The sequence below is a fragment of the Mesoplodon densirostris genome, chromosome 20 (assembly GCF_025265405.1).
Source record: "Mesoplodon densirostris isolate mMesDen1 chromosome 20, mMesDen1 primary haplotype, whole genome shotgun sequence".
In the NCBI taxonomy this organism is placed as follows: Eukaryota; Metazoa; Chordata; class Mammalia; order Artiodactyla; family Ziphiidae; genus Mesoplodon; species Mesoplodon densirostris.
The window spans coordinates 27,549,740-27,574,881 of record NC_082680.1 but is presented as its reverse complement, the minus strand read 5'-3'; the positions used below and the strand labels follow the sequence as shown (position 1 = coordinate 27,574,881).

At 40.3% G+C, this 25,142-nt stretch overlaps 1 protein-coding gene across 2 annotated transcripts in view; it reads right to left on the bottom strand.

Moving 5' to 3' along the window:
- Positions 1-1,596: 1,596 nt before the first annotated feature.
- UNC5D (unc-5 netrin receptor D) overlaps positions 1,597-25,142 on the bottom strand; it is a 620,692-nt gene continuing 597,146 nt past the window's right edge. For both annotated transcript variants that reach the window (XM_060085992.1, XM_060085993.1), the window contains 2 exons: positions 14,471-14,649; positions 1,597-1,801 (listed from right to left, as the gene is read on the bottom strand). In XM_060085992.1, coding sequence (XP_059941975.1) covers positions 1,597-1,801; positions 14,471-14,649 — 384 coding nt within the window. The remainder of the gene's footprint in view (positions 1,802-14,470; positions 14,650-25,142) is intronic.

The following is a 25,142-nucleotide window of genomic DNA, read 5'->3' as shown; positions in this document are numbered from 1 at the left end:
ACAAAAACATTGTTTAAAAAGTTGATCACATCCCTACTGCCAAGTACTCCCTACCTCCCCCATTCCCTGACTATTTTTATTCTAATGGGGCCAAGCTCTAAGTAGCTAATCAACCTTGTGGTTAATCTAGGTCCTTGACTTTGGTTGTCCTGATTCTGGACAGCTAATTAAAACATCCACCAAAAGATAATCAGGAGCAAATCTGTTCATCTGTAGTCTACCAGGACATCTTGTCAAAAATGATTAGATAGGATAAAAGATGGAGTGAAGTGTTAAGATGGGGGTCATGTATTATCTGCAGATTTCAATTCTCCACAGTATCACTGCCTCTCATTTAAAATGTAAAACAATATATTAATGGTCCTGGAAAGAAAGCATACTTGGTGAGGTTGAATTATCAGAGCTTGAAGGCTCCTTGAACAATGCATATGGTTTCTGAGACATTGTGGTAGAGGTATTCCTCAGGTCTATGTACTCGGATATCATTTAGAGCAAAGACCATCTGCTAATTTCCCAAGAGGCAAAACGAGGATGACCTATAGCCCCACGGAGAGATTTTGTGAGAGCATAGTACCAAAAGGCTAGAAAATTCAAGAACTGGATTGTGAAGGACAGTAAACCCCCTAATCCCTTCATAACAACTGCACTGGGGAACTGAATCAACACCTGCATCCTAGAATAACAGCTTATTTGAGGCCTATGGCATCTGCAGTTCATGTTTCCTTGGACCTGATTTGACCTCCCTTGTCTCTAAATCTGTATGATAAGCTGTGTTCTGATAGCTTTTGCAATTTGAGTGGCTTAGCTGGGAATAGAGATGGTCCTGCTTCGAGTTAGAAAAAAATAAATTTCCGTATTGAAAAGTCTATGCTCCTTGAAACCTTCCCCCTAATATAATGCGTAAGGAAGGGGAAGAAAGAATGTGGATATTTGGTCCTTGGAGAAAATGAAGGAGGGGTAAGTACGCTGCTGGAGCTAGCTTGTGATCTCTCTGCCTCTTGATCTTGTTTCCATTAAGTGGCTAGGATAGATAGGGAATTGGTGCTGGTGTGGTGTACTCAGATTCGAAATTCTAAATGCCCTCCTTGACGTGGTTGAAGTCCTACAGATGGGCTGGCAACCGTGTTTCACTTCTAAAAGCCAGTTGACAATGATTGCCGGCATCCCGGATGCCAGTTGGTAGAAAACTCAGACAATCTGGTGCCAGAATCAGCTGGTACTTTGGGGCACGTCATTAAAAATCTGTTGCAAAACATGCACTCATTCAATCTCTGCCTTCCCAGCTTTGCTGTAGCTCATCTTTTCCCACAGTTACTTTTATCTAGATATGCCCTCGCTTTTATCCTTGCCACTCCCAATCTGAGAAGTTCCTCAACTGTGAACCGGAGTGTGGCTTCAGAGGAGACATATATTTAAGAGAGCTTGTACTTTTCCCTATTAACATATTTTACCTATATAAAATGCAGTTTCTTCAGTCAGGGATGCTCACTGATTGTAAATGAAGGCTGAATTCCCCAAATGCCACTGGGCAGAAAGCCGCCTCTTTCTTTCCCCTGTAAAGCAAATGTCCCGAAGTTGGCCATCAGAGGAAGTGGACTAGAGTCCATTTTGCCTGCTGTAGCTGAAGTCGGCTTCATCGAGCTGGGATTCCTTAATGTTCGAGAGTTTCGTGTGTGTCCTCCCAATCTCTTCAAGGGCACAGGCCAGGGAGTCAAGGTCACCATCATGCTGATGACGAGCTTCCCACAGGTTCAAAATGACAGCAGACGGGCTACTTTGTGTAGCAAAATAAGATAAATTCCTGGACAGAGAGTTAAATAAACAAAATGACAAAAATAGAAATAAAGGAACAAATACAAATCACTAGAAGGGAATTAAAAATGAATCGGAACAGATATTATTAAAATAGGAATAAAGAGCTCCACTAAGGCAGGTCCGGGGACAGTCCAGTTTGTATCCCAACACTAAACTGAAACTGTACTTTGGAGGGTTACCAATGACCTTCTCAATCCTCCATGTCTTTTTTTAGTCCTCACTTTCCTTGAGTTGTGTGTGTATACAGGTACGTGTGTTTCTCTCTTGAACACCCTCTTGAAAAGCTCTACTACATTAGCTTATGTGATGATATAACTCATTCCTTTTTTTTTTTTTTCCAAAATATCTGACTCCTCTTTATGTCTCTCATGGTAAACCTAAGGGCTGTCAAAATTTTTATCTGTGTCTTCTTGGGCTTGTATACTAAATGGAGTAGTTATCAGCTCCAAGTGGGCAGTGTCTAAGTCGGCATCTCCTGTCTTTTTTTTTTTTTTTTTTTTTTTTTTTTTGCGGTACGCGGGCCTCTCACTGCTGTGGCCTCTCCCGTTGCGGAGCACAAGCTGCGGATGCGCAGGCTCAGTGGCCATGGCTCACGGGCCCAGCCGCTCCGTGGCATGTGGGATCCTCCCGGACCGGGGCACGAACCCATGTCCCCTGCATCGGCAGGCGGACTCTCAACCACTGCGCCACCAGGGAAGCCCCCATGTCTTACAGGTTAATAATGAGCTAGTCACAGATCTTTGAATGACCTTGGGACTGCTCCAGTTAGATATAGCTTTCCACTTCCTCAGACTCGGTGCATCAGGAATCGATATACTCTCCAGGCCTCCACTGGCCCCCATTCTAACTATAACAAATATCCCAGTAATTACAACCATCCTTCTAATCTCTCACAACTAGGACATTTATTTCTGAGTCTTCTCTTTGTTTCTTTTTGACAAACTCATCAGCTTCACTCTTCCTCTCCATTCATACTATTGGTATTTAATTTATGCTCCATCATTTTACGACTAAATTCCAGCAGAAGACTTATAGCTCTTTATTTCTCCAAACTCTCTAATATACCTTGCATTCTATTTCATAAATCATCATGTATCTACTCCACTTGTTTTCAGTGCCTGCCTTGGTCTGGCTGCAAACTAGCTCTGGTAATATATATATATTTTTCCCTCAATATTCTTTTCCCCTTTGAGCCATTAACACTGATTTAGGTAATACTTTGTTCTTGCTTTCATCCAGTGTATTCTGTTCACCAGGAAATACCCACTTTCCCTCTTTCCCCTCTGTTTATCAAGATCCTATACTCCTACAATGCCTGGATTGTAGATAATTCTCATGTCCTCTCAAAGTAATTATTTCTTTTCTCAACTCTTTTTACGCTTCTGCTTAAATTTTCATGTGAGTAAAATGCTTATATATTCCATGTGTGTGACCTCTGCCTTCTCAGTGTGATTGCAGACACCTGAAAGAGAAGGGTCATAGCTAATCACTTTCTGATTCTACAACAGCACGTATAATACTATGACAGGTATTTATTCCATATCCATCAACTGAGCAGTTGATTGCTAGGAGCTTGTTTCAGATGATATGGGATCTTCAGTGAAAACAAATGATAACCTCTTGGACAATAACTTTGCTCTGATGAAGACTGAGACAACACAAAGGATTAAAAGGTCACAGTTTTTCACAGGTGCTTTTGCAGCAGGGTTAGAAATGTCACCTCTGGTAAAATTCTGATGAGTTGAAAAGATTTTCCAGAGTCAACCAAGAATTGCCTATTTTGAGGATGGTACAACTTTCTGTCACCAGACTCGGCTACATGAGTCTGCTTTGTGATTATATGCTAAGAGCAAGTGGAAGACAAGACAAGCTTTTGAGGGCACGTTATCATTTACAAGCAACATACACACATAGTAATTCTGAGTGAATAAAGTGCTATTTTATTCAAAGGTCTTATGACACTACTTAAAGCTAGTTGGTTGCCAAATAGCACAAATATCAGGGTATGATATATGCTTTCCACTACATCTGAATCTTTAATTGAGAGCGGGAGAAGGCCAGCTTAAAACTGTTCTCTCCAGTTTCTTTTCCTTTTATCTTCCTTCTCCCCATTGCCACCCTCTCCATAGCTGGCCTTCGAATCAAATATAGTTATTTATTTCTACACTAATAGAAATGGCAAAGCAAATGTTGCTTCTGTAGTTGAAGGGATCCTAGTTCCTTTTATTCAACATGTTGTTTTGAATACTGCCACTTCCTTTTAGCTGTAGGGAGCTGTTTGTGGGGGAAGTGGCTGTATCTCCAGGTCTATAAACAGATGGGTACACCCCAACCAATGTGCAGGCAAAATACAAACTGGAGGAATAGCTGAGAAAGAGGCAAAAACTGAGAGACTGTGTGAGTGGATTCTGGGTGGGCTGTGTGATAATGTCTTTCCATGTAATTTATGAGAATAATGACAATTGACACACATTGTTTCCTGGAGTGGGGAAAAAATTCTTTATGCTCTCCATTGTCATTTCAAAAGAAAAATAATGCTGGCTAGCACAACAAAAAGAAGCACAGATTTCTCATAGTATTGAAGGTTTATATTTTGTATTTCCTACTGAACCACAATGGACTAGTGTCTGTTGCAGTGACTGGATCCTTGTGGTCCTATTAACCCCAAAGCTACCCTTTATTCTATACCAGGGGTTGACAAACTATTTCTTTAAAGGCCCAGACAGCAAGTATTTTTGACCGTAGGGGCCACATCTGGTCTTTGTAGCAGCTACTCAACTTCACCATGGTAGTGTGAAATGGCCATAGACAATACCTAAGTGAATGTATATGTCTGTGTTCCAATAAAACTTTATTTAGAGACACTGAAATTTGAATGTCATACACTTTTCACATGTCACACTGTATCTATCACTCTTGTTTTGTTTATCCTCCTGAAACCATTCTAGCTCTGGGGCTATAGAAAAGCAGGTGTTGGGCCAGATTTAGCACCTAGGTCATGGTGCTGACCATGTTCCATGTTGTCTTATAACCCAAACTAGATTTCCAGACATAGTAGCAATTTCAGAGAAGATGAGATTGAACTTTCATTTTGTGCTGCATCTTAAAATAAGCACCTAGAGGGTGAAAGTTGCTGGGTCCTCAAGCTACATGTCCTGCCCCAAGCACTCTGAGACCTTTATCCTTGGTAACATTTGGGGAGCTTTGACATTTCAGGACATGAGAAGAAGATCTAGGCATGAAAACGCAAAAGCAAAACTTTAGCAGAGGCATACAGACTGTGTTATGGAGGTTGTGATGAATCCTTGTCCCAACATGCTATTCAAAATATTCATGAATCCAGTTGCAGTGTGAAGGTGTTTTAAGTGCACCTGCCTAGAGGAAGAAGATCAGAGCTGGAGGATGACTCTTGCCAGCCACTTGGTTCTGAGAAGTCCTGCAAATGCCCTGATTTGTAGACTAGGCACCCAGGGCTACAGGAAGCTAAATGATCAAAGAGGCAGAAATAGAACTCTCCCTTGGCATGGATCTCTGAACATACTGTAGCAAGTGAAATGTGCTCCCCAAAGCATGTTCCAGGTTGATGCTCTGAGTTTATACAAGTACACACGGCAACACACACAAATCTCAAATTCCACTTAATTTTAGTAAATACACGTAGGAGCATATCAGCCTTATTAAAAATGATTCAGTCAGCTTTGTGATAAACAGACATCCTATTAAACTACACTTACTTGTCTACACTAGAAGAATTAATAGACAAAAGACACTAAAGTGCTAATGCTATAGGCTATTTCTCAAACATAGTTGGATTATTTTACTGCTTACATGTGTGCAAATGCATTATGATTTTTTTGAAAACTGGTATACCCTATATCCATTTGGTTATCTCCATACCTCCCTTTTGAAATTATTTTGATCCCAATCTGTGTGACCCATTTCTCTTCATAATAATGCTGGTGCATTTGGACACCAGCAGGTAAATGCACACACAATTCAGGGAACATTGTTAATACTAGGAAATAGAATTCATAGCAATAGTTGATTTCCTGAGTCTTTGATTTTTTTTTTGAAATGAATAAAGAACATTTGGCAAAAGCAGTCATCTTGAAATTCGGGTGGATGGCTCAAAAAGCAAACAATTTTTTCATTTCTCTTTGAAAAATGTCTAAAGAAGTAAATGTTTATTATGCTTGCCTTCGATGCTTCATATTGTTACTTCTTTATGCACTGAATCTTTTGTCATAGCCTTTTCAAATTCTGATCGACTGAGGTAATTCTGAAAAATAAGATTTATTTTTTTGTGGTTCATAAAGATGCTGCATACTGTGTACATAAGATTATTTACTCTCTAAATTTTAAGAATTTACTTTAGAATCATCCTATGTCTTCAGTTTATTTGTCCTAAGTCCTGTAGGCTCAGTGACCCCATCTTTTTCTTTGGAACTCTCACTGAAAAAGTCCAGATAAACTAAAAAAAAACCACATGCTAAGACAGCTGAATAGATTTATCCATGTAAATTCATTGAGTACTAATAGTTAATTAAGTTTAATTTCGTTTTGTTGAGCCTACCTGCTTTCTATTCACCTGAGCCCCTGAGGCGTTGTTTTATTACTATGATTAATTTCTTCTTTCTGAGACTTCCTTATCTGCGCTGTACCCCAGCCCAATTAAAATTCCATTCTTTATGTGGAAGCCAGGGCAGAATTGGGAACATGAATCTTTAGCAATTTCACTAGCTAGACAGAGGCCAATTTATAATGGTGTATATGGGTCAACCACCAAATTTTTATATAGAATCTCTGTTTTCAAAATACATCTTCAAATGAATGACCGCATTAAACTAATAACGAAAATTAGGTTATTTCGAGAATTTCTGGAAATAGTTATTTTGCCATCTGTTTTCTTTTTTGGGTACAAAGAGGAAGAGAGAATTGAGGCCCATGATAAAATTCTACCATATAAGTCTTTATATACTGTTGCAATGCAGGGCTCATTATGGAAAGGAAAAGTGTCTAGGTGTCCAGTGTGAATTGAAAGATACCACCCTTTCTTTAGTACTTGAAAGTAGTATTCAAATACAAATGTCTTAGGGAATAGTAACATCTAAATCCTCAGTCAGTTAACAAAAAGATTAGATAACAGTAACAGGACGGGGCACAGGTCTGAGACTCTGTCTGAGCCCTGGGGACATGCACGCAGAAAGAGCTACCAAGGGCACAAGCGCACGTGTGCGCTTAAAGCTGGAGTCTGCCTGCTTAGGATCTTAGTTCTATCTGGCTATGTGTGGCCTATAAGGGACTCCCTTTCATTCTGAATTTCAGATAACAAAGCTTTTATCTTAGTTACTCAGAGCCATGCTACCAGGGGGCTGACATGCCTATTTGAAAGCTGTAAGCTCTTCTTTGTAACTAATGGCAAGAATGAATTTCCTCTGTAATAAAACCTAGCAGGGGACCACATCTGCACTGCAGCCTAACATCCTTAGCACAAGAAGACGCCTCATCCCAGGTACATGCCATACATTCACTCAGAATTTAGGATGTCACCCAGCACTTCCAAGTACAAGGGAGCACTTGCACCTGTAACATTAAGGCAGTAAGTATGTTTATATTCTATAAGCTGTTGCCATTTATATCTAAGTCAACTTTTTTTTTAAAAAAAAAGCATATTTGAAAAATATCTTCCTGGTAGGTTGGCAGCATAGAAAGGGAAAACTAAGTTAAGCTGCCTATAATAAACTGGGAGACATCATTACAAGAACGGTGCATAGTCCTACTGTATAGTACCAAATAGGGAACTGAAACATAGTCATAATGAAAAAAAAATATTAATATCCCCGCTATCATCGTAATTATCTCATGTCATGAAAGCCTCTTATGTGACCAAAGCCAACGCTCCCTATGGTTCTTTAAGTGCAAATAGAAGAGAAAAGCCATTTATACCGGACAGCGGTAACTGGACCACAGCATAAGCATTTGGTCCATTCCTCAAGCTTTCATCCCCAACCTTCATCCTCACTGGGTACTCAACAAACAGCAGAGAGCAGCTTTCAGGATAAAGCAAGTCTGTTTCATTTCCTAAAGAATAAGCAAAAGATGCTTGCCATTATGTCACCTCTGCCTATTGCCCCCCTGTGCCTTCAAATGAAAGGAAACTGGTATGGGAAACCCCAAAGGAAAAGATACAGGCAGTTGAAAACATGCTGAGTTCCACTCTGCCATGCCCTAAAGGTGGTACATTAATTCTTCTGGACCGATTAAGTTGGCAATAAAATTCCCTTCATAGTTCTTCCTTTTGCCTATTTCATTATCTGGCTCCTGAAAGGGACTAGCAAGGATTCTTCCTTCTCTGGAAAATGTATGTTATCCCTGGAGCCTTCAGGAGCCCCTGTGAGTTTCCACACAGGAATAAAACCAGTTGTAGACTCTTGTTTTCAATTCTCCAGTTTCATTCCTGATAAGGCTCTGACAATTTCTCATATTTGGCAATGAAGGGCAATGAAAACTGCAAAATCAAATCTCAACTTTTCTTTGAATTGGGATATAGCATAGAAAAATACGTCTCATTTAATGTTCCTCTTCAAAAACACTGAGACATTTTCAAGAATCCTGAGGGTAAAGGAGAATGACCACTATTTGTTCCAAGAGAAAAGACCAGAGTGCTAATCCTGAAGGGGAAAAGGGAGAAATATTGATACCTTTCCTTTTGCAAAATACTCAATGTGTTTCAATAAAACCTCACAAATAATCACAAAGAAACAGTTAAGCACTTTAGTAAAGGACTCTCTAATGAATTAGGCAGAATCCTTCCCATCATTTCATTTTCTCAAATTATGAAAACATCACATCCAGGGATCGTGACTTTGTCAGCTTTTCCAGGTCTCTTTGAGACAGACCCGTGAAGGGGATTATTTCGGCTATAAAGGGGCTTGGGCTATAAAGGGGCTTGGGCATGTCCATCTTACCTGAAAACTCCATTAGCTTAAAGGAGGGAAACCTCATCCTTCAAAGACCAATGCAAACTTGCCCCTTGTCACCACCCCTGCAGCTTAGAGTGGGAGCGCGGCTTTGGTTCTCTTGGAGGGATAGAAACAGCTTCTCTCCCTTATTGCCTTTAGGAGAAACACCTGCCACTTATAAACCATATACAGTTTGTTCATGGCTAAACTGGCCCTAGGCTGTTTTCAGATTCATATTAGTAGGCAGTTTCATGAGTCCCTAACTTAAGTGGAATGAAGCCTGAACACCCACCACTTGGCTGTGTTGGGTCCCTCTGGCTTCACACTGAGGGCTCTTCAAATCCAGACTCTGCACAAGTCCATGGGGCCAGAACCAGAAAATCTGATTTGAGCTTTATCATATTTTGCCTCCAAGGATCTGTGTAATGAATGCTATCTTCCTGTCATTAATTCTCCTTAGAAGAGTCATGACTGTTGTTTTTTTGGAAATGGCAGCCTCACATCCATTTTTAGTATTTAAAGGTTAGGATGTGTTTTCTAGCCTCTAGGCTGCAGAGCCCAGAGAGCTTCATTTGGTGTAATCCTAGCAAATCCCAAAACACAAGAGTGAAAATATCTAGTCTCACGGGTCCCTGAGTGACCATCCTCAGCGGTCTGCCTGTGAAGCAGGCATTCTGTATATATTTTGTAATCACTCTCTCTCTCTTTTTTCCTCCTCCTTCCTTCACCCCAAAAGAAAGCTGGCCCCGGGACTTCCACTTTTAGTGAATTCTCAAGAGTTACTTGGAGACAGATGAATAAACTGTCTTGCAACCTTCCTCTGGCCTTTCCCACTGCCCTCCGGCCATTTCACTGTTCCTGTGTAGTGTATCCAATTAAGAGGGCGGACAGAGGGAATAAAAGGATTTGACCTCAACTGAGAAGATTCTGCTTCTCATTAGAGGTCCTGTTAAAAGATTTGGTGGAAAAACAAGTTACTGTAGCACGGCTGATCAGCCATGAGTTTGAGAAATTTCATTTGCTCCTGATTTCTATAGCATCACCCCAAAACATTAACATCCAAAATACATTTGAACTATTTTACCCAGCTGACCAATAATAAATATGTTTCTCTGGCAGTGCTTACGCAGTTTCAAACAAGTGTACTATTATGAGAAGCTATTAATAAGGTGTGGTTCATCTACTTTCCATCTTGGAATCCTTTCTTCCATTTTGGTCACTTCCCTTCTCCTCATCCTCTTGTATCTCATGCACTTTATCCAGCATCTGTTCCCATGGCAACTTGGTCAAGCTGGCTATGTTTTCACAAGGGTTTCTGGAATATGAAAATCATGAGGCCTTAAAGAAGAATGATCCAACAGTAGAATTTCAGGTACTGAAAGACAGGAATCCTCCACAGTGTCAGCCACGTAACCTCTCTTTTGAGACCAACTTTCAAAAATCCTTTGACACTTATTCAATTCTATTAGGAGGCAAGTTTTTAAGGTCAAGTATACTATCCAAAGAAAAAGTTCATGTCATTCATTCAAGACACATTTCTTGAATTTCCCCGAACTAGATAGTACTATCTAGGTATGTCTAACTGTAATTAAAAAATAAAAAAGTATCATAAAAATACAAAGTGCTATGGAAGTTTAGATATGGAAGATTACTTCTAGCTGAAGCAGTTAGTTTCTGATACTATTTAATTTGCTTAGTTCTCAGCAAAGCTCCCCACCATCTACTCCTACGTGATCAACTCTTTATTAGTCCCACCTACCTACCAATCACCTGTGACCAAGAGCATTGAAGAGGAGGGTTATTGCAGCTGGATTTGTAGAATAGATGTGCAATCTCAGCTCTAAGATGCAGCAAGTATGGACTCTGAGTAATCGTCAGTTTGCCCACAGAAACTGTAATTGCAACTGTTAACTATGACATTCTTTGCTAGGCTGTGTGGCTTATTTATCATAATCCATATGCCAAGCAAGTTGCAAAGCCACCTGCGTTGCTGCCTTAAGTGCACCCACTGACATGTCTCACATTCTAAGCCTTTAACTTCCTAGTTCATGTATCTTCTCTCCTATTCAGATCTAAGTAGAAACTTGTCAGGCAAAAAGGCAAATTATCATCAGTGACATTTGCATTTACTGAGAGGAGGAGAACATTTTCACTGGCAACACAGTAACAGTGAATGTTTCCTTCTACTCCCTTTGAAAGTGCTTCCTTCATGGTTTGAGGGCTGTTGCTTTACTAGCTTTTCACTTTTGGAAATTGAAGGGAAGGGGAGAGTCAGGTAAAGCTGCTGTCGCAAGATCAAGGTAGGTGAATTCCCTAACAGAAGACCGACTCTGTGCTTTGTGATCATCTTTCTCTCGTGATCCCAGGGTTGATGAAATCTCAAGGTATCCAACAGCTTTCTTACCCAATAATACCGGCATATTGACAACGTCAGATTTCTGTGTTTTAACACACATTAATGATCACATTAGTGACTGATGATTATGTAGTATAATAAGTACTATATTATTTGTAGCCCTAAGAGAGCAAGACCAGTGATTTGGGATTACACAATAAGAAGTTGTGACAAATTACATCTGAAAATCTCCTTCATCTCTGTCCCATATGTTTCTTCCCATGTAGGAGAAGATACATTTCTGCTACAGTAGTGAAAACGTTTAATGAACTTGACAATTTCTGCAACATGAGAATGAGGATTAGCTAACATGGTGCGAGGTGATTTTCCATCCTCTTTCTCTTTTGGCTTCTCTGAATATCTTCGTGGCCATCTCGGCCGGATCAACACCAGCTTGCAGAAAGGGGCCTTATCCTGTGCCTTAGCTTAGCCTCAGGTGTAACTCTGACTGCAGCAACAGGTCCTATGAAAGTTTTACTAAATGAGAGCAGACTCGTTTAAATGAGGGGTCAGCAGACTATGTACTGTAGGCCAAATACATTGCCTCCTTTTGTAAATAATGTTTATTGGGACACAGCCCCGCCTGTTTGTTTAGATATTTCCTGTGGCTGCTCTCACACCGCATAAGCAGAGTTGAATAATTGCTGAGTAGTTGCAATAGATCATATATGGCCTAAACTATTTACTGTCTCTGGTTCCACGACTATTGGAGAGTTAAGCCAGAGAATAAAGAGGAAGGAAATGCCATTCACTGAAGCTGAATGTGGTAGCTAAATAAGGTTTAAAGATGAAACCTTATTTAAATACAAAGATTCCGTGCATTCATGCTATTCTAACTTGCTATTAATTGTGAACATTTCAAAGGGACTACCATTTATTTAAAATGGACATTTTCTTAGAACCATGTTAGAAACTTTCCATAAAGTAGGTTGTTTGAATTTTGTATACTAAGGACATTTAGGCTTTCCTGGAGAGAGGGGTCTTAGGGAGAAACGAAAGCAAGCAAAAACAAACAGGCACATCAGATGGTTGCCTTTTTTGACCCCGACGTTGGAGGGGACAGGCGTGCTCCTGTGTAGCTGTTTACTGCTCATTAGAGCCCAGACACAAAAGGATGCTAACCTTAGTCTCCCAGTTGGAAATGCGTTTTCCCTACTGTGCAAGGTCAGAAACTGATGGCTTTGGAGGCAGCCTGTGTAGTTCTCGTATGTTTACTGTAAGTGGAGAATAAAATGAACAAGGCAGGAACACGCACATGCTTCTTTAGCAAATTAATGCCAGCATCCATGAGTAGGTAGATATTTTGTGGCAATTATTTTCCTGCAAGTGGTGAATTAAAAATCATAAACTCTGAGCTTCCCTGGTGGCGCAGTGGTTGAGAGTCCGCCTGCCGATGCAGGGGACACGGGTTCGTGCCCCGGTCCGGGAAGATCCCACATGCCACGGAGTGGCTGGGCCCGTGAGCCATGGCCGCTGAGCCTGTGCGTCCGGAGCCTGTGCTCCGCAACGGGAGAGGCCACAACAGTGAGAGGCCCGTGTACCGCAAAAAAAAAAAAAAAAAAAAAAAAATCATAAACTCTTATTGCCAGAATGGATTAGAGAGTTAATGTAGTTTGAATTCTATGAATTGCATCTGTAGAAAAAGTAACATGAGGATGGTAAGTGATGTGTTTGGGCAGACTGGTATTAGCTGTGGAACCAGAACAGAGCCTCTGAGTCCCTGCCCAATGTTCATTTTTCTTTCTTTAGCCCAAATTCTTTCCTCTGGCTTAGTTTTTCATTCTTGTCCCCAGGTTGATCAGAAAGTGAACCTGACATCGTCATGGTGTGCCTAGGTTATACATGACCCATCTCATCCTTTATCAAAGTTGCTGGGAAAAATTCAACCTAATTTTTTTTTCCCCTATACACTCAGACATTTTTGTATTCTCTCATTTTCACTATCTGCCTTTTTCAAGACTGTGTTCTTTGGGGGCCTGCCTGTCTGTAAATGCCATTTTCTCTTACAGCCATGCCTTCTGTCTTGATTTTCCTCTCTGAGTCTCACTGCTTTCTAGTTGGGCCCTTCGTTTTTGGCTTCTGGATCCCTTTTGAAACAGGGAGCAGCCCTCTCTCCTTTCTTGGCAGACATCTACCTTCCTTTCAGAGAAGAAAGAGTCAGGTAGGATGTCTGTGAAAACAAAGAACAAAAAAAATGGAAGTGACCGAGTAAGCCAAACAGTGAGAAAAATAAGGCTTTGTCTCAAACGAAAAAAAAAATACCAAAGGGAAGGGAAGGAAAAGGGTGCTGGGAAAACTTGTTCTCTTTTCGTTCTGGGGTTTGCGGGGTGGGTTAGTGAGACAGGAGATCCTATGTGTCGATGCCTTTTCCCCACCAGTCGTCCCTCAGGCTGAGCCCTAACTGGCCTCCCCATCAGTGCCGCTCTGAAGAGCATCACCCCTGCTTTTTCTCATCAAAGTACGAGCGCCCACTATGAATCTCTCTATTCTTTTTTTTTTTTTTTTTTTTTTGTGCAGTACACGGGCTTCTCACTACTGTGGCCTCTCCCGTTGCGGAGCACAGGCTCCGGACGCGCAGGCTCAGCGGCCATGGCTCACGGGCCCAGCCGCTCCACGGCACATGGGATCTTCCCGGACCGGGGCACGAACCCGTGTCCCCCACATCGGCAGGCGGACTCTCAACCACTGCGCCACCAGGGAAGCCCTGAATCTCTCTATTCTTTCAACTCGACCACAACAGTAGCCCAGTCATGAATAGTGTCGGTTTAAGCAGCGGACTTTTGCTTCTGCTTGTTTAATGCCTTCTGCCTTCAGACCCGAGAGGTATCATCTCAGACTTCCGTTTTTATATTCACGCACCCGCTTCTTCAGGCTGAGCCTATCCTTATTAGGGGTTAAATAACACTTAAGGTTATCCGATGGGAGGGAGGAGGTGTGAGACACTTGCTTCTTTGTTTCTGCATCACTGTCTCAAGACTCTGGGATCCCTCACCAGCACCAAGATGACAAAGTCTAAACCTCCATTAGGGTGGCCCAATTAGCAAACCTGGAGATGGGACCAGGACTAAAGTGGGACTTTTCCGTAACGTCCCCAAAGGCAGAGTGGGGTGGCAGAAAGGGCCACACACTGTGTCATATTTTTGTCCTTTTCCCGCTTCCTTGTCCAGGTTTCACATGAAATACAGCCAGAGAAATCCATACAGATATCAGGGCCTGGAAACCACGTGGATACACCCGCCCCGTTTTGTTTTTCAAGCTCTTTTAGTAAAATCCTCTTTTTGAAGTTGCCCCCAATTACCTGTTGATGCTGTTTTTCTGTGCTAACATTTGCCAGTCCTTGCCTTTGGCATTGGGGGTGTCAAATGTAGCACAAATCCGCTGTCTGATGGAGTAGGGAATTTTGAAGGCTTTGGGGCCAGTCTGTGCAGGGAAAGTGCTGTCCTCTTGTGCAAAGAAAGTGATGGTCTCTCTTTCATTCTATAAACAAAATAAGGAAAGCAGGATCAGACCTAAGTAGAAGCCTTACGGGTCAACACTTTTATTTTTTTAAGAAAAGCTGTGTTAACACACATGCAAAAAATGCTTGCCTGTTGTGATGGAGTCTATAAAATACACTGACAAGTTCCCCTCTCTTCTAAAATAATAAATAATGTCTCTAGTAGCCTAGGAAACCGTGTACTGGAGCTTTACAAAAGCCTCTTCCACTCAGGGGAGTCACAATCTTCAGCTTCCTACATCCAAGGAGGTGTCAGGTGAGAGCAGAATTAGATTTTTTTTAATTCTCAAAAAAAAAAAAATCTAGAATCAGTAGGAAGAAGCTACCAGATGACAGATTTCAGTTCACTTTAAGGAGGCCTTCTGAGAGTCAGAGCTGATCAGAGAAGAATGCACTGATCAAAGGAGCTGGCTGGGAAGCCACGTGTCAGGAAAGCTACAAAGGGGACCTGATTGTATGTTGATCATTTTGAAGTTTGTGTTTCTCCCAGGCCTCAAGTGTGATTCTCTAGTAAATATTTTGGTTTTGTTTCAGACTTAAATTGCTTTTGTAAAAGGGGAGGCAGCCACGAGACAGCGATGAGACCTGGACTAGCCGGCGGAGTGCTGCCCACTCTTCTGACTTAAGAGCTGTCCAGTGAGGATTCGTTATACATCATAACAATTAGATCCTCATATCCAATGTGAAATCACACATCCGTCCATCATATCAGAATAGCTGCTGAAAGTCTGTATGGACTAACAGAATTTTAAGGCTTGAAAGGTAGCTGAATTACTCCTGTGATCATGATGGGATACAAGGCGAAAGGGATTCTGCAAGTCCCTAATCAGTTGACTATGCGTGGACGAAGAGAGATTTTTCCGGGGTGGACCTGACCTAATCAAGTGGCTCTTAAAAGAGAGAAGATGCAGCTCCTATCTGGAGGTCTCTCTCCTGCTGGCCTGGAAGAAAGCAAATAGCCACGCTGTGAACTGCCTATGGTGGGTGGGGGGAGGGGGTGAAGCTAGGAACTGAGGGTGTCCCCTAGGAGCTGAGAGTGAGCCCTGTCCAACAGCCAGCAAGAAACTGGGGACTTCAGTCCTACAGCCACAAGGACCTGAATTTGTCAACAACCCTAATGAACTTGGGGACAAACCTCTGAGCTGCAGATGAGAAGGAACAGCTGCCACCGGCATCTTGACCTCAGCCTTGTACGGTCCTGATCAGAGAACCCAGTGAGGCCATGCCTAGACTCTTGTCCTCAAAAAATGTGGGACAATAAGCGGGTGTTGTTTTTTTCTGATAGATGTGTGGTAATTTGTTATGCAAGGGAAGAAAACTAACACAAAGGGAAATTAAAACACAAATCTGGGGTCGGGTTAAGGGACAAGTTAGCACTGTTTAAACCCCAAGAAACTATCCTTTGCATTAGGAACTTGTCGACTTGGGCTGTCCTTTAAGTCAACACAAGCCCTGCCTGAACTGCCCCTGTGAGCTTCCCCTGATGTTTTTCTGACCTTTACACATCTCCTTCTGTGGACACCACAGCCATGCAAGCCCTTCTTGGCTAGTGTCCAGGCTCATGGAGCTATAAGCCTTCAGACTTGGTGTGTCTTACATCTTCAAAAATCTGTTAATTGAGGAAACTAGTTCATGCAAAGATCTTATTAATGAATGATAATGTGTTTTGTCTTTCTGTAACCATTTAACACAGTTACATGTGGGGGGATGTTTTGGAAACGCAATGCCTTAACCCAGTATTCCCACAGGGTACCTCAGAAGATGTTCCAAGAAAGAGCAGTCATATGGTCAAATACTTTTTGAGAAATGCTGCACGTTATATCTTACTCTTGGAACTTCAAAGTACATATTATCAGATTAAACAGATTCTACTTACTGGTTTTAGATCTATTCCCTGGACTATTGTAGAACAACGCTCATCAAAATTCTTCCAGTTTTGGAGGTTAGGATGGAGTAACAGAAAAAGTGTGGTTTTCAGAGTCAGAAATATCTTGCTTTGGAGTATAAGTTCACATTTCATAGCCCAGTGACCTTGGATGCTACAGGACATCCCTCAGCCTCAATTTCCTAATCAGTCTTTGACATTTTTTATAGACTCCACAGGGGTTATAAACTTTGGTAGAAGTTACCCAGGTAATTGGTGCCATAGCTAAAACTAGAATTCCGATTCCCTAATACATTTACCAGGACTCAATTCACTACATCACTCTGCATCAAGACAAGTACCAAAAATCCACAGAGCAGGGTGGTTCAGAAAAATGCTCTCTGAATGATATTAGCATTGTATTTCAAGAATTAAGAGTAGTAGAGCTTCACGGAGGAGGCATTTGAGTTGACCTTGAAGGATGGGTAGCTATTGAGTGAACAGAAATTGATTAGGTAAGTGGTTATTTTTGGCAGAGTAGTCAATTCCTTTCTTTTTTTTGGCCTTTATTTTATTTATTATTTTATACAGCAAGTTCTTATTATCTATTTTATACATATTAGTGTATATATGTCAATCCCGGTCTCCCAATTCATCCCCCCCAACTTTACCCCCTTGGTGTCCATACGTTCTCTACATCTGTGTCTCTGTTTATACCTTGCAAGCCATCTGTACCATTTTTCTAGATTCCACATACGTTAGCATACAGTATTTTGTTTTTCTCTTTCTGACTTACTTCACTCTGTATGATAGTCTCTAGGTCCATCCGCCTCACTACAAATAATTCAATTTTGGTCCATTTTATGGCTGCGTAATATTCCATTGTATATTTGTACCACATCTTCTTCAACCATTCGTCTGTCGATGGGCATTTAGGTTGCTTCCATGACCTGGTTATTGTAAATAGTGCTACAATGAACACTGGGGTGCATGTGTCTTTTTGAATTATGGTTTTCACTGAGTATATTCCCAGTGGTGGGATTGCTGGGTCATATGGTAATTCTCTTTAGTTTTTTAAGGAACCTCCATACTGTTCGCCATAGTGGCTGTCTCAATTTACATTCCCACCAACTGTGCAAGAGGGTTCCCTTTTCTCCACACCGTCTCCAGCATTTGTTGTTTATAGATTTTCTGATGATGCCCATTCTAACTGGTGTGAGGTGATACCTCATTGTAGTTTTGATTTGCATTTCTGTAATAATTAGTGATGTTGAGCAGCTTTTCATGTGCTTCTTGGCCATCTCTATGTCTTCTTTGGAGAAATGTCTATTTAGGTCTTCTGCCCATTTTTGGATTGGGTTGTTTGTTTCTTTAATATTGAGCTGCATGAGCTGTTTATATATTTTGGAGATTAATCCTTTCATTCATTTGCAAATATTTTCTCCCATTCTGAGGGTTGTCTTTTCGTTTTGTTTATAGTTTCCTTGGCTGTGCAAAAGCTTTTAAACTTCATTAGGTCCCATTTGGTTATTTTAGTTTTTATTTCCATTACTCTAGGAGGTGGGTCAAAAAAGATCTTGCTGTGATTTATGTCAGAGTGTTCTTCCTATGTTTTCCTCTTAAGAGTTTTATAGTGTCTGATCTTACATATAGGTTTTTAATCCATTTTGAGTTTATTTTTGTGTATGGTGTTAGAGAGTGTTCTAATTTCTTTCTTTTACATATAGCTGTCCAGTTTTCCCAGCACCACTTATTGAAGAGACTCTTTTCTCCATTGTATATCCTTGCCTCCTTTGTCATAGATTAGTTGACCATAGGTGTGTGGGTTTATCTCTGGGCTTTCTATCCTGTTCCATTGATCTATGTTTCTGTTTTTGTGCCAGTACCATATTGTCTTGATTACTGTAGCTTTGTAGCATAATCTGAAGTCAGGGAGTCTGATTCCTCCAGCTCCATTTATTTCCCTCGAGACTGCTTTGGCTCTTCGGGATCTTTCATGTCTCCATACAAATTTTAAGATTTTTTGTTCTAGTTCTGTAAAAAATGCCACTGGTAATTTGACAGGGATTGCATTGAATCTGTAGATTGCTTTTGGGAGTATAGTCATTTCACAATATTGATTCTTCCAATCCAAGAACATGGTATATCTCTCCATCTGTTTGTGTCATCTTTGATTTCTTTCATCAGTGTCTTATAGTTTTCTGAGTACAGGTCTTTTGTCTCCTTAGGTAGGTTTATTCCTAGGTATTTTATTCTTTTTGTTGCAATGGTGAATGGGATCATTTCCTTAATTTCTCTTTCTGATATTTTGTTGTTAGTGTATAGAAATGCAAGAGATATCTGTGCATTAATTTCGTATCCTGCAACTTTACCAAATTCATTGATTAGCTCTAGTAGTTTTCTGGTGGCATATTTAGGATTCTATATGTATAGTATCATGTCATCTGCAAACAGTGACGGTTTTACTTCTTCTTTACTGATTTGGATTCCTTTTATGTCTTTTTTGTCTCTGATTGCCATGGCTAGGACCTCAAAAGCCACGTTGAATAATAGTGGTGAGAGTGGACATCCTTTTCTTATTCCTGATCTTAAAGGAAATGCTTTCAGGTTTTCACCATTGAGAATGATGTTTGCTGTGGGTTTGTTGTATATGGCCTCTATTATGTTGAGGTAGGTTCCCTCCATGCCCACTTTCTGGAGCGTTTTTATCATAAATGGGTGCTGAATTTTGTCAGAAGCTTTTTCTGCATCTATTGACATGATCATATGGTTTTTATTCTTCAGTTTGTTAATATGGTGTATCACACTGATTGATTTGTGTATATTGAAGAATCTTTGCATCCCTGGGGTAAATCCCACTTGATCATGATATATGATCCTTTTAATGTGTGATTGGATTCTGTTTGCTAGTATTTTGTTGAGGATTTTTGAATCTATACGCATCAGTGATACTTGCCTGTAATTTTCTTTTATTGTAGTATCTCTGTCTTACTTTGGTATCTGGGTCATGGTGGCATCATAGAATGAGTTTGGGAGTGTTCCTTCCTCTGCAGTTTTTTGGAAGAGTTTGAGAAGGATGGGTGTTAGCTCCTCTCTAAATGATTGATAGAATTCACCTGTGAAGCCATCTGGTCCTGGACTTTTGTTTGTTGGAAGATTTTTAATCACAGTTCAATTTCAGTGCTTGTGATTGGTCTGTTTATATTTTCTCTTTCTTCCTGTTTCAGTCTTGGAAGGTTATACCTTTCTAAGAATTTGTCCATTTCTTCCAGGTTGTCTATTTTATTGGCATAGAGTTGCTTATAGTAGTTTCTTATGATGCTTTGTGTTTCTGAGGTGTCTGTTGTAACTTCTCCTTTTTCATTTCTAATTTTATTGATTTGAGTCCTCTCCCTCTTTTTCTTGATGAGTCTGGCTAACGGTTTGCCAATTTTGTTTATCTTCTCAATGAACCAGCCTCTAGTTTTATTGACCTTTGCTATTGCTTTCTTTGTTTCTATTTCATTTATTTCTGCTCTGATCTTTATGATTTCTTTCCTTCTACTAACTTTGGGTTTTGTTTGTCCTTCCTTCTCTAGTTCCTTTAGGTGTAAGGTTAGATTGTTTGAGATTTTTCTTGTTTCTTGAGGTAGGACTGTAGTGCTATAAAGTTCCCTGTTAGAACTGCTTTTGCTGCATCCCAACGAAAACATGTTTTCATGTTCATTTGTCTGTAGGTATTTTTTTACCTCCTCTTTGATTTCTTCAGTGATCTCTTGATTATTTAGTAATGTATTGTTTAGCCTCCATGTGTTTGTGTTTTTTATAGTTTTACCCTGTAATTGATTTCTAATCTCATAGTGTTGTGGTCAGAAAAGATGCTTGATATGATTTCAATTTTCTTAAATTTACTGAGCCTTGCTTTGTGACCCACAATGTGATCTATCCTGGAGAATGTTCTATGTGCACTTAAGAAGAAAGGGTAATCTGCTGTTTTTGGATGGAATGTCCTATAAATGTCCTATCAATTAAATCTATCTGGTTTATTGTGTCATTTAAAGCTTGTGGTTCCTTATGAATTTTCTGTCTGGATGATCTGTCCGTTGGGATAAGTGAGGTCTTAATGTCCCCCACTATTATTGTGTTACTGTTGATTTCCTCTTTTATAGCTGTTAGCAGCTGCCTTGTGTATTGATGTGCTCCTATGTTGTGTGCATATATATTTATAATTGTTATATCTTCTTCTTGGATTGATCTGTTGATCATTAGGTAGTGTCCTTCCTTGTCTCTTGTAACATTCTTTATTTTAAAGTCTATTTTATCTGAGTATTGCCACTCCAGCTTTCTTTTGATTTCCATTTGCATGGAATATCTTTTTTTCATCCCTTCACTTTCAGTCTGTATGTGTCCCTGGGCCTGAAGTGGATCTCTTGTAGACAGCATATATATGGGTCTTATTTTTGTATCCATTCAGTGAGCCTGTGTCCTTTGGTTGGAGCATTTAATCCATTTACATTTAAGGTAATTATCGGTACGTATGTTCCTATTACCATATTCTGAATTGTTTTGTGTTTGTTTTTGTAGGTGCTTTTCTTCTCTTGTAATTGCCACTTATAGACGTTCCTTTAGCATTTGTTGTAGAGCTGGTTTGGTGGTGCTGAATTCTCTTAACTTTTGCTTGTCTGTAAAGCTTTTGATTTCTCTGTCGAATCTGAATGAAATCCTTTCTGGGTAGAGTAATCTTGGTTGTAGTTTCTTCCCTTTCATCACTTTAAATATATCGTGCCGCTCCCTTCTGTCTTGTAGAGTTTCTGCTGAGAAATCAGGTGTTAACCTTATGGGAGTTCCCTTGTATGTTGTCATTTTCCCCTTGTTTCAATAACTTTTGTTTGTTTTTAACTTTTGTCAATTTGATTACTATGTGTCTCAGTGTGTTTCTCCTTGGGTTTATCCTGCCTGGGACTCTCTGCGCTTCCTGGACTTGGGTGGCTGTTTCCTTTCCCATGTTAGGGAAGTTTTTGACTATAATCTCTTCAAATATTTTCTTGGGTCCTTCCTCTCTCTCTCCTCATTCTGGGACCCCTATAATGTGAATGTTGGCATGTTTAATGTTGTCTCAGAGATCTCTTAGGCTCTCTTCATTTCTTTTCATTCTTTTTTCTTCATTCTGTTCTGCAGCAGTGAATTCCACCATTCTCTCTTCCAGGTCACTTATCTGTTCTTCTGCCTCAGTTATTCTCCTATTGATTCCTTCTTGTGTATTTTTCATTTCAGTTATTGTATTGTTCATCTCTGTTCTTTAATTCTTCTAGATATTTGTTAAATACTTCTTGCATCTTCTTGATCCTTACCTCCATTCTTTTTCCGAGGTCCTGTATCATCTTCGCTATCATTATTCTGAATTCGTTTTCTGGAAGGTTGCCTATCTCCACTTCATTTGTTTTTCTGGGGTTTTACCTTGTTCCTTCATCTGGTATATAGTCCTCTGTCTTTTCATTTTGTCTCTCTTTCTGTGAATGTGGTTTTTGTTCCACAGGCTACAGGATTGTAGTTCTTCTTGCTTCTGCTGTCTGCCCTCTGGTGGATGAGGCTATCTAAGAGGCTTGTGCAAGCTTCCTGATGGCAGGGACTGGTGGTGGGTAGAGCTAGGTGTTATTCTGGTGGCCAGAGCTCAGTAAAAGTTTAATCCATTTGTCTGCTGTTGGGTGCGGCTGGGTTCCCTCCCTGTTCGTTGTTTGGCCTGAGGCAACCCAGCACTGGAGGCTACAGGCTCTTTGGTGGGGCTAATGGCAGGCTCTGGGAGGGCTCATGCCAAGGAGTACTTCCCAGAACTTCTGCTGCCAGTGTCCTTGTCCCCGCAGTGAGCCACAGCCACCCCCCACCTCTGCAGGAGGTCCTCCAACACTAGCAGGTAGGTCTGGTTCAGTGTCCTATGGGGGTCACTGCTCCTTCCCCTGGGTCCTGATGCACATACTACTTTGTGTGTGCCCTCCAAGAGTGGAGTCTCTGTTTCCCCCTGTCCTGTCGAAGTCCTACAATCAAATCCCTCTAGGCTTCCAAGTCTGATTCTCTAGGAATTCCTCCTTCTGTTACCAGACCCCCAGGTTGAGAAACCTGACATGGGGCTCAGAACCTTCACTCCAGTGGGTGGACTTCTGTGGTATAAGTGTTCTCCAGTTTGTGAGTCACCCACCCAGTGGTTATTGGATTTGATTTTGTGATTACGCCCCTCCTACCATCTCACTGCAGCTTCTCCTTTGTCTTTGGATGTGAGGTATCTTTTTTGGTAAGTTTCAGTGTCTTCCTTTTGATGATTGTTCAGTAGTTAGTTGTGAATCCAGTGCTCTAGCAAGAGGGAGTGAGCGCCTGTCCATCTATTCCGCCATCTTGAACCAGTGAGCCCAGTGCTTTTCTGATATATAAGCTGTTCATAAAATAAACCACCTCAGGCTTCTTACTTCCTAAAATAGGTTACAAGATACATCAGTTTTCATCATGGTATGTAAAATTTCTTCTAGCCTTTAAAAATACAAATCAAGTAGGAATCATTTCTTTAAAAATTTTCCTGACTTAAGGCAGGGTAATGTCCTTAAAAAGAATAGTAAAAAAACCACTGAGAGAGAGAATAAAAGGAATTCTGTACAGGATAACATGGTCATTGTCATTGTAAAATGGCACTAAAGGGTGTTAACATGTGAAAAGGTGGCTTGCCAGTGAAACTGAAAACACAGTGTATCCATGTGAAAAGATGGCAATAGACAGAGACAGATGCCCTCATGGCATCTATGATTTGACCAACTCGACCAAGCTCTGTCTTTCCTGTAGGCAGAAGAAAGAGCACCCTGATACACAAAGTCTTCAGGGAAAAAAAGGACAGAGTGGTACGATTTAAAGGCGAATAAAGTATTACAGGAGACTGACTTGTAGAAATATGTATTTTTTCTACTTACTACACTTTAATATATGGGCCCCCATGTCCCTTGTAAAGTTTCCAAATTTAAATATTTCCCATGTGTAAGGATGACACTTTATATAACATTTATGATGCATTCTAAGAGACATCTGGGCCGAATAATAAGAATCCAGTGGATGCATCACATCTTCTGATTGTTTAAATTAAATATGCAGAGGAACAGTAGATTTTCATGCTCTGAACATAGGAGATAAGGAGCTGCTACCTGCTTAACGTGGGAGCTGTAAATCAGTGAGGAATTCCAAGTGTTCTGTCTACTTTGTACCAGACACATCATCCCCCAACTTCTACCACTTTTAGAAGAAAGATAAGAGAACTTCTTGCATGGAAAATTTTAACATGCAAGATTCCCATTTTAAGTTGTTTCTACCAAAAGATAGATTCTTTAATATGATTACATTAATAAGGAAGGAGGAAATAAATGACTTGGGGATTCTTCCCTTCTGCTCAATATTAGCAAACTTACTTTGCTTTAGTCCACAATACCATTGCTTTACAGAGTATCAATTGGCTATCATCATTAGGTAATGTAGTTGGGTTAAATTTAAGGAGAACCAACCTGCTTCCAAAGATTGACACAATAATCGCAACTCTAAAGAACAGAAAAGATATATTACCTTGATCACTGAAATAATTTTTAAATTTGAGAATGATATGAATGATTATTTGGAAAACCATTTAGCTAAGAGGCATGAAGGAATATGATGGATGTGGAGCTGAACATAAAGAACCAAATGCCTTCACTGAGGATGCTCACTGCATTAATTAATTTAAAATCAATGTTTTGTATTTTATATATATATATATATATATATATATATATATATGTATACACACACACACACACACACACACACACACACACACACACACACAGAGAGAGAGACACATACATATTTTACCTCTCATGGTTCCATTGCTAAAATCTCGAAATACAGTGAGACTAAGGCAATCCATTTTAAAGTAAGGTAGGAAGGGGGAGCTCTGAGCCCAGATATGTGAGGATTCTTTTTTTTTTGGTGGGTGAGATATTAAAATACATATTTCAAAGGTATCTATTGAAAGTTTCAAAAATTTTAGTTCTTTATTATTATTAATCAATGACACCTTATTGCTAACTTATTAAAACCAACTAAAGCAGAATCTTTCAGCGTAGTGGCCATGAAGTATGATGACCTTTAATAACTGATCTATTATTCTTGACTCAGTGACTGATATAGACCCACGTCTCGAATATATCCTGCCTCCTCTCTCCAGGCATTCCCAATTTCTCAGAACTTTATGTATCTTCATTTTTCTCGAAACGTCTACCATAAAAAGCAAGTCAGTTTTAGGGAGAAGAAGATGGTTTTTATCACCAGATATATGCTTTTCTCAGGAATGAAACAATCCCAGGGTTGGAAGGGCCTTGAGTGATCATTCAATCAAGACATCCGTTTGCAGGCAGATCTACATGTAGGGAATCAATTCTATTTGTGAAGATGTATAGAATGAACACTTATTCTAGCCCAACACACAAACAGGTACATCTCATCCTTCTGCGGTCTTGAGGAAAGAGCTTCCCAATTTTCATCTCCTTTTAGACTCAAAGGCAAAATGGCTGATGCTGTGATGTTTGTCACTTAGTGCCTAAGCTCCCAAAGAGAGGGCTTATATCA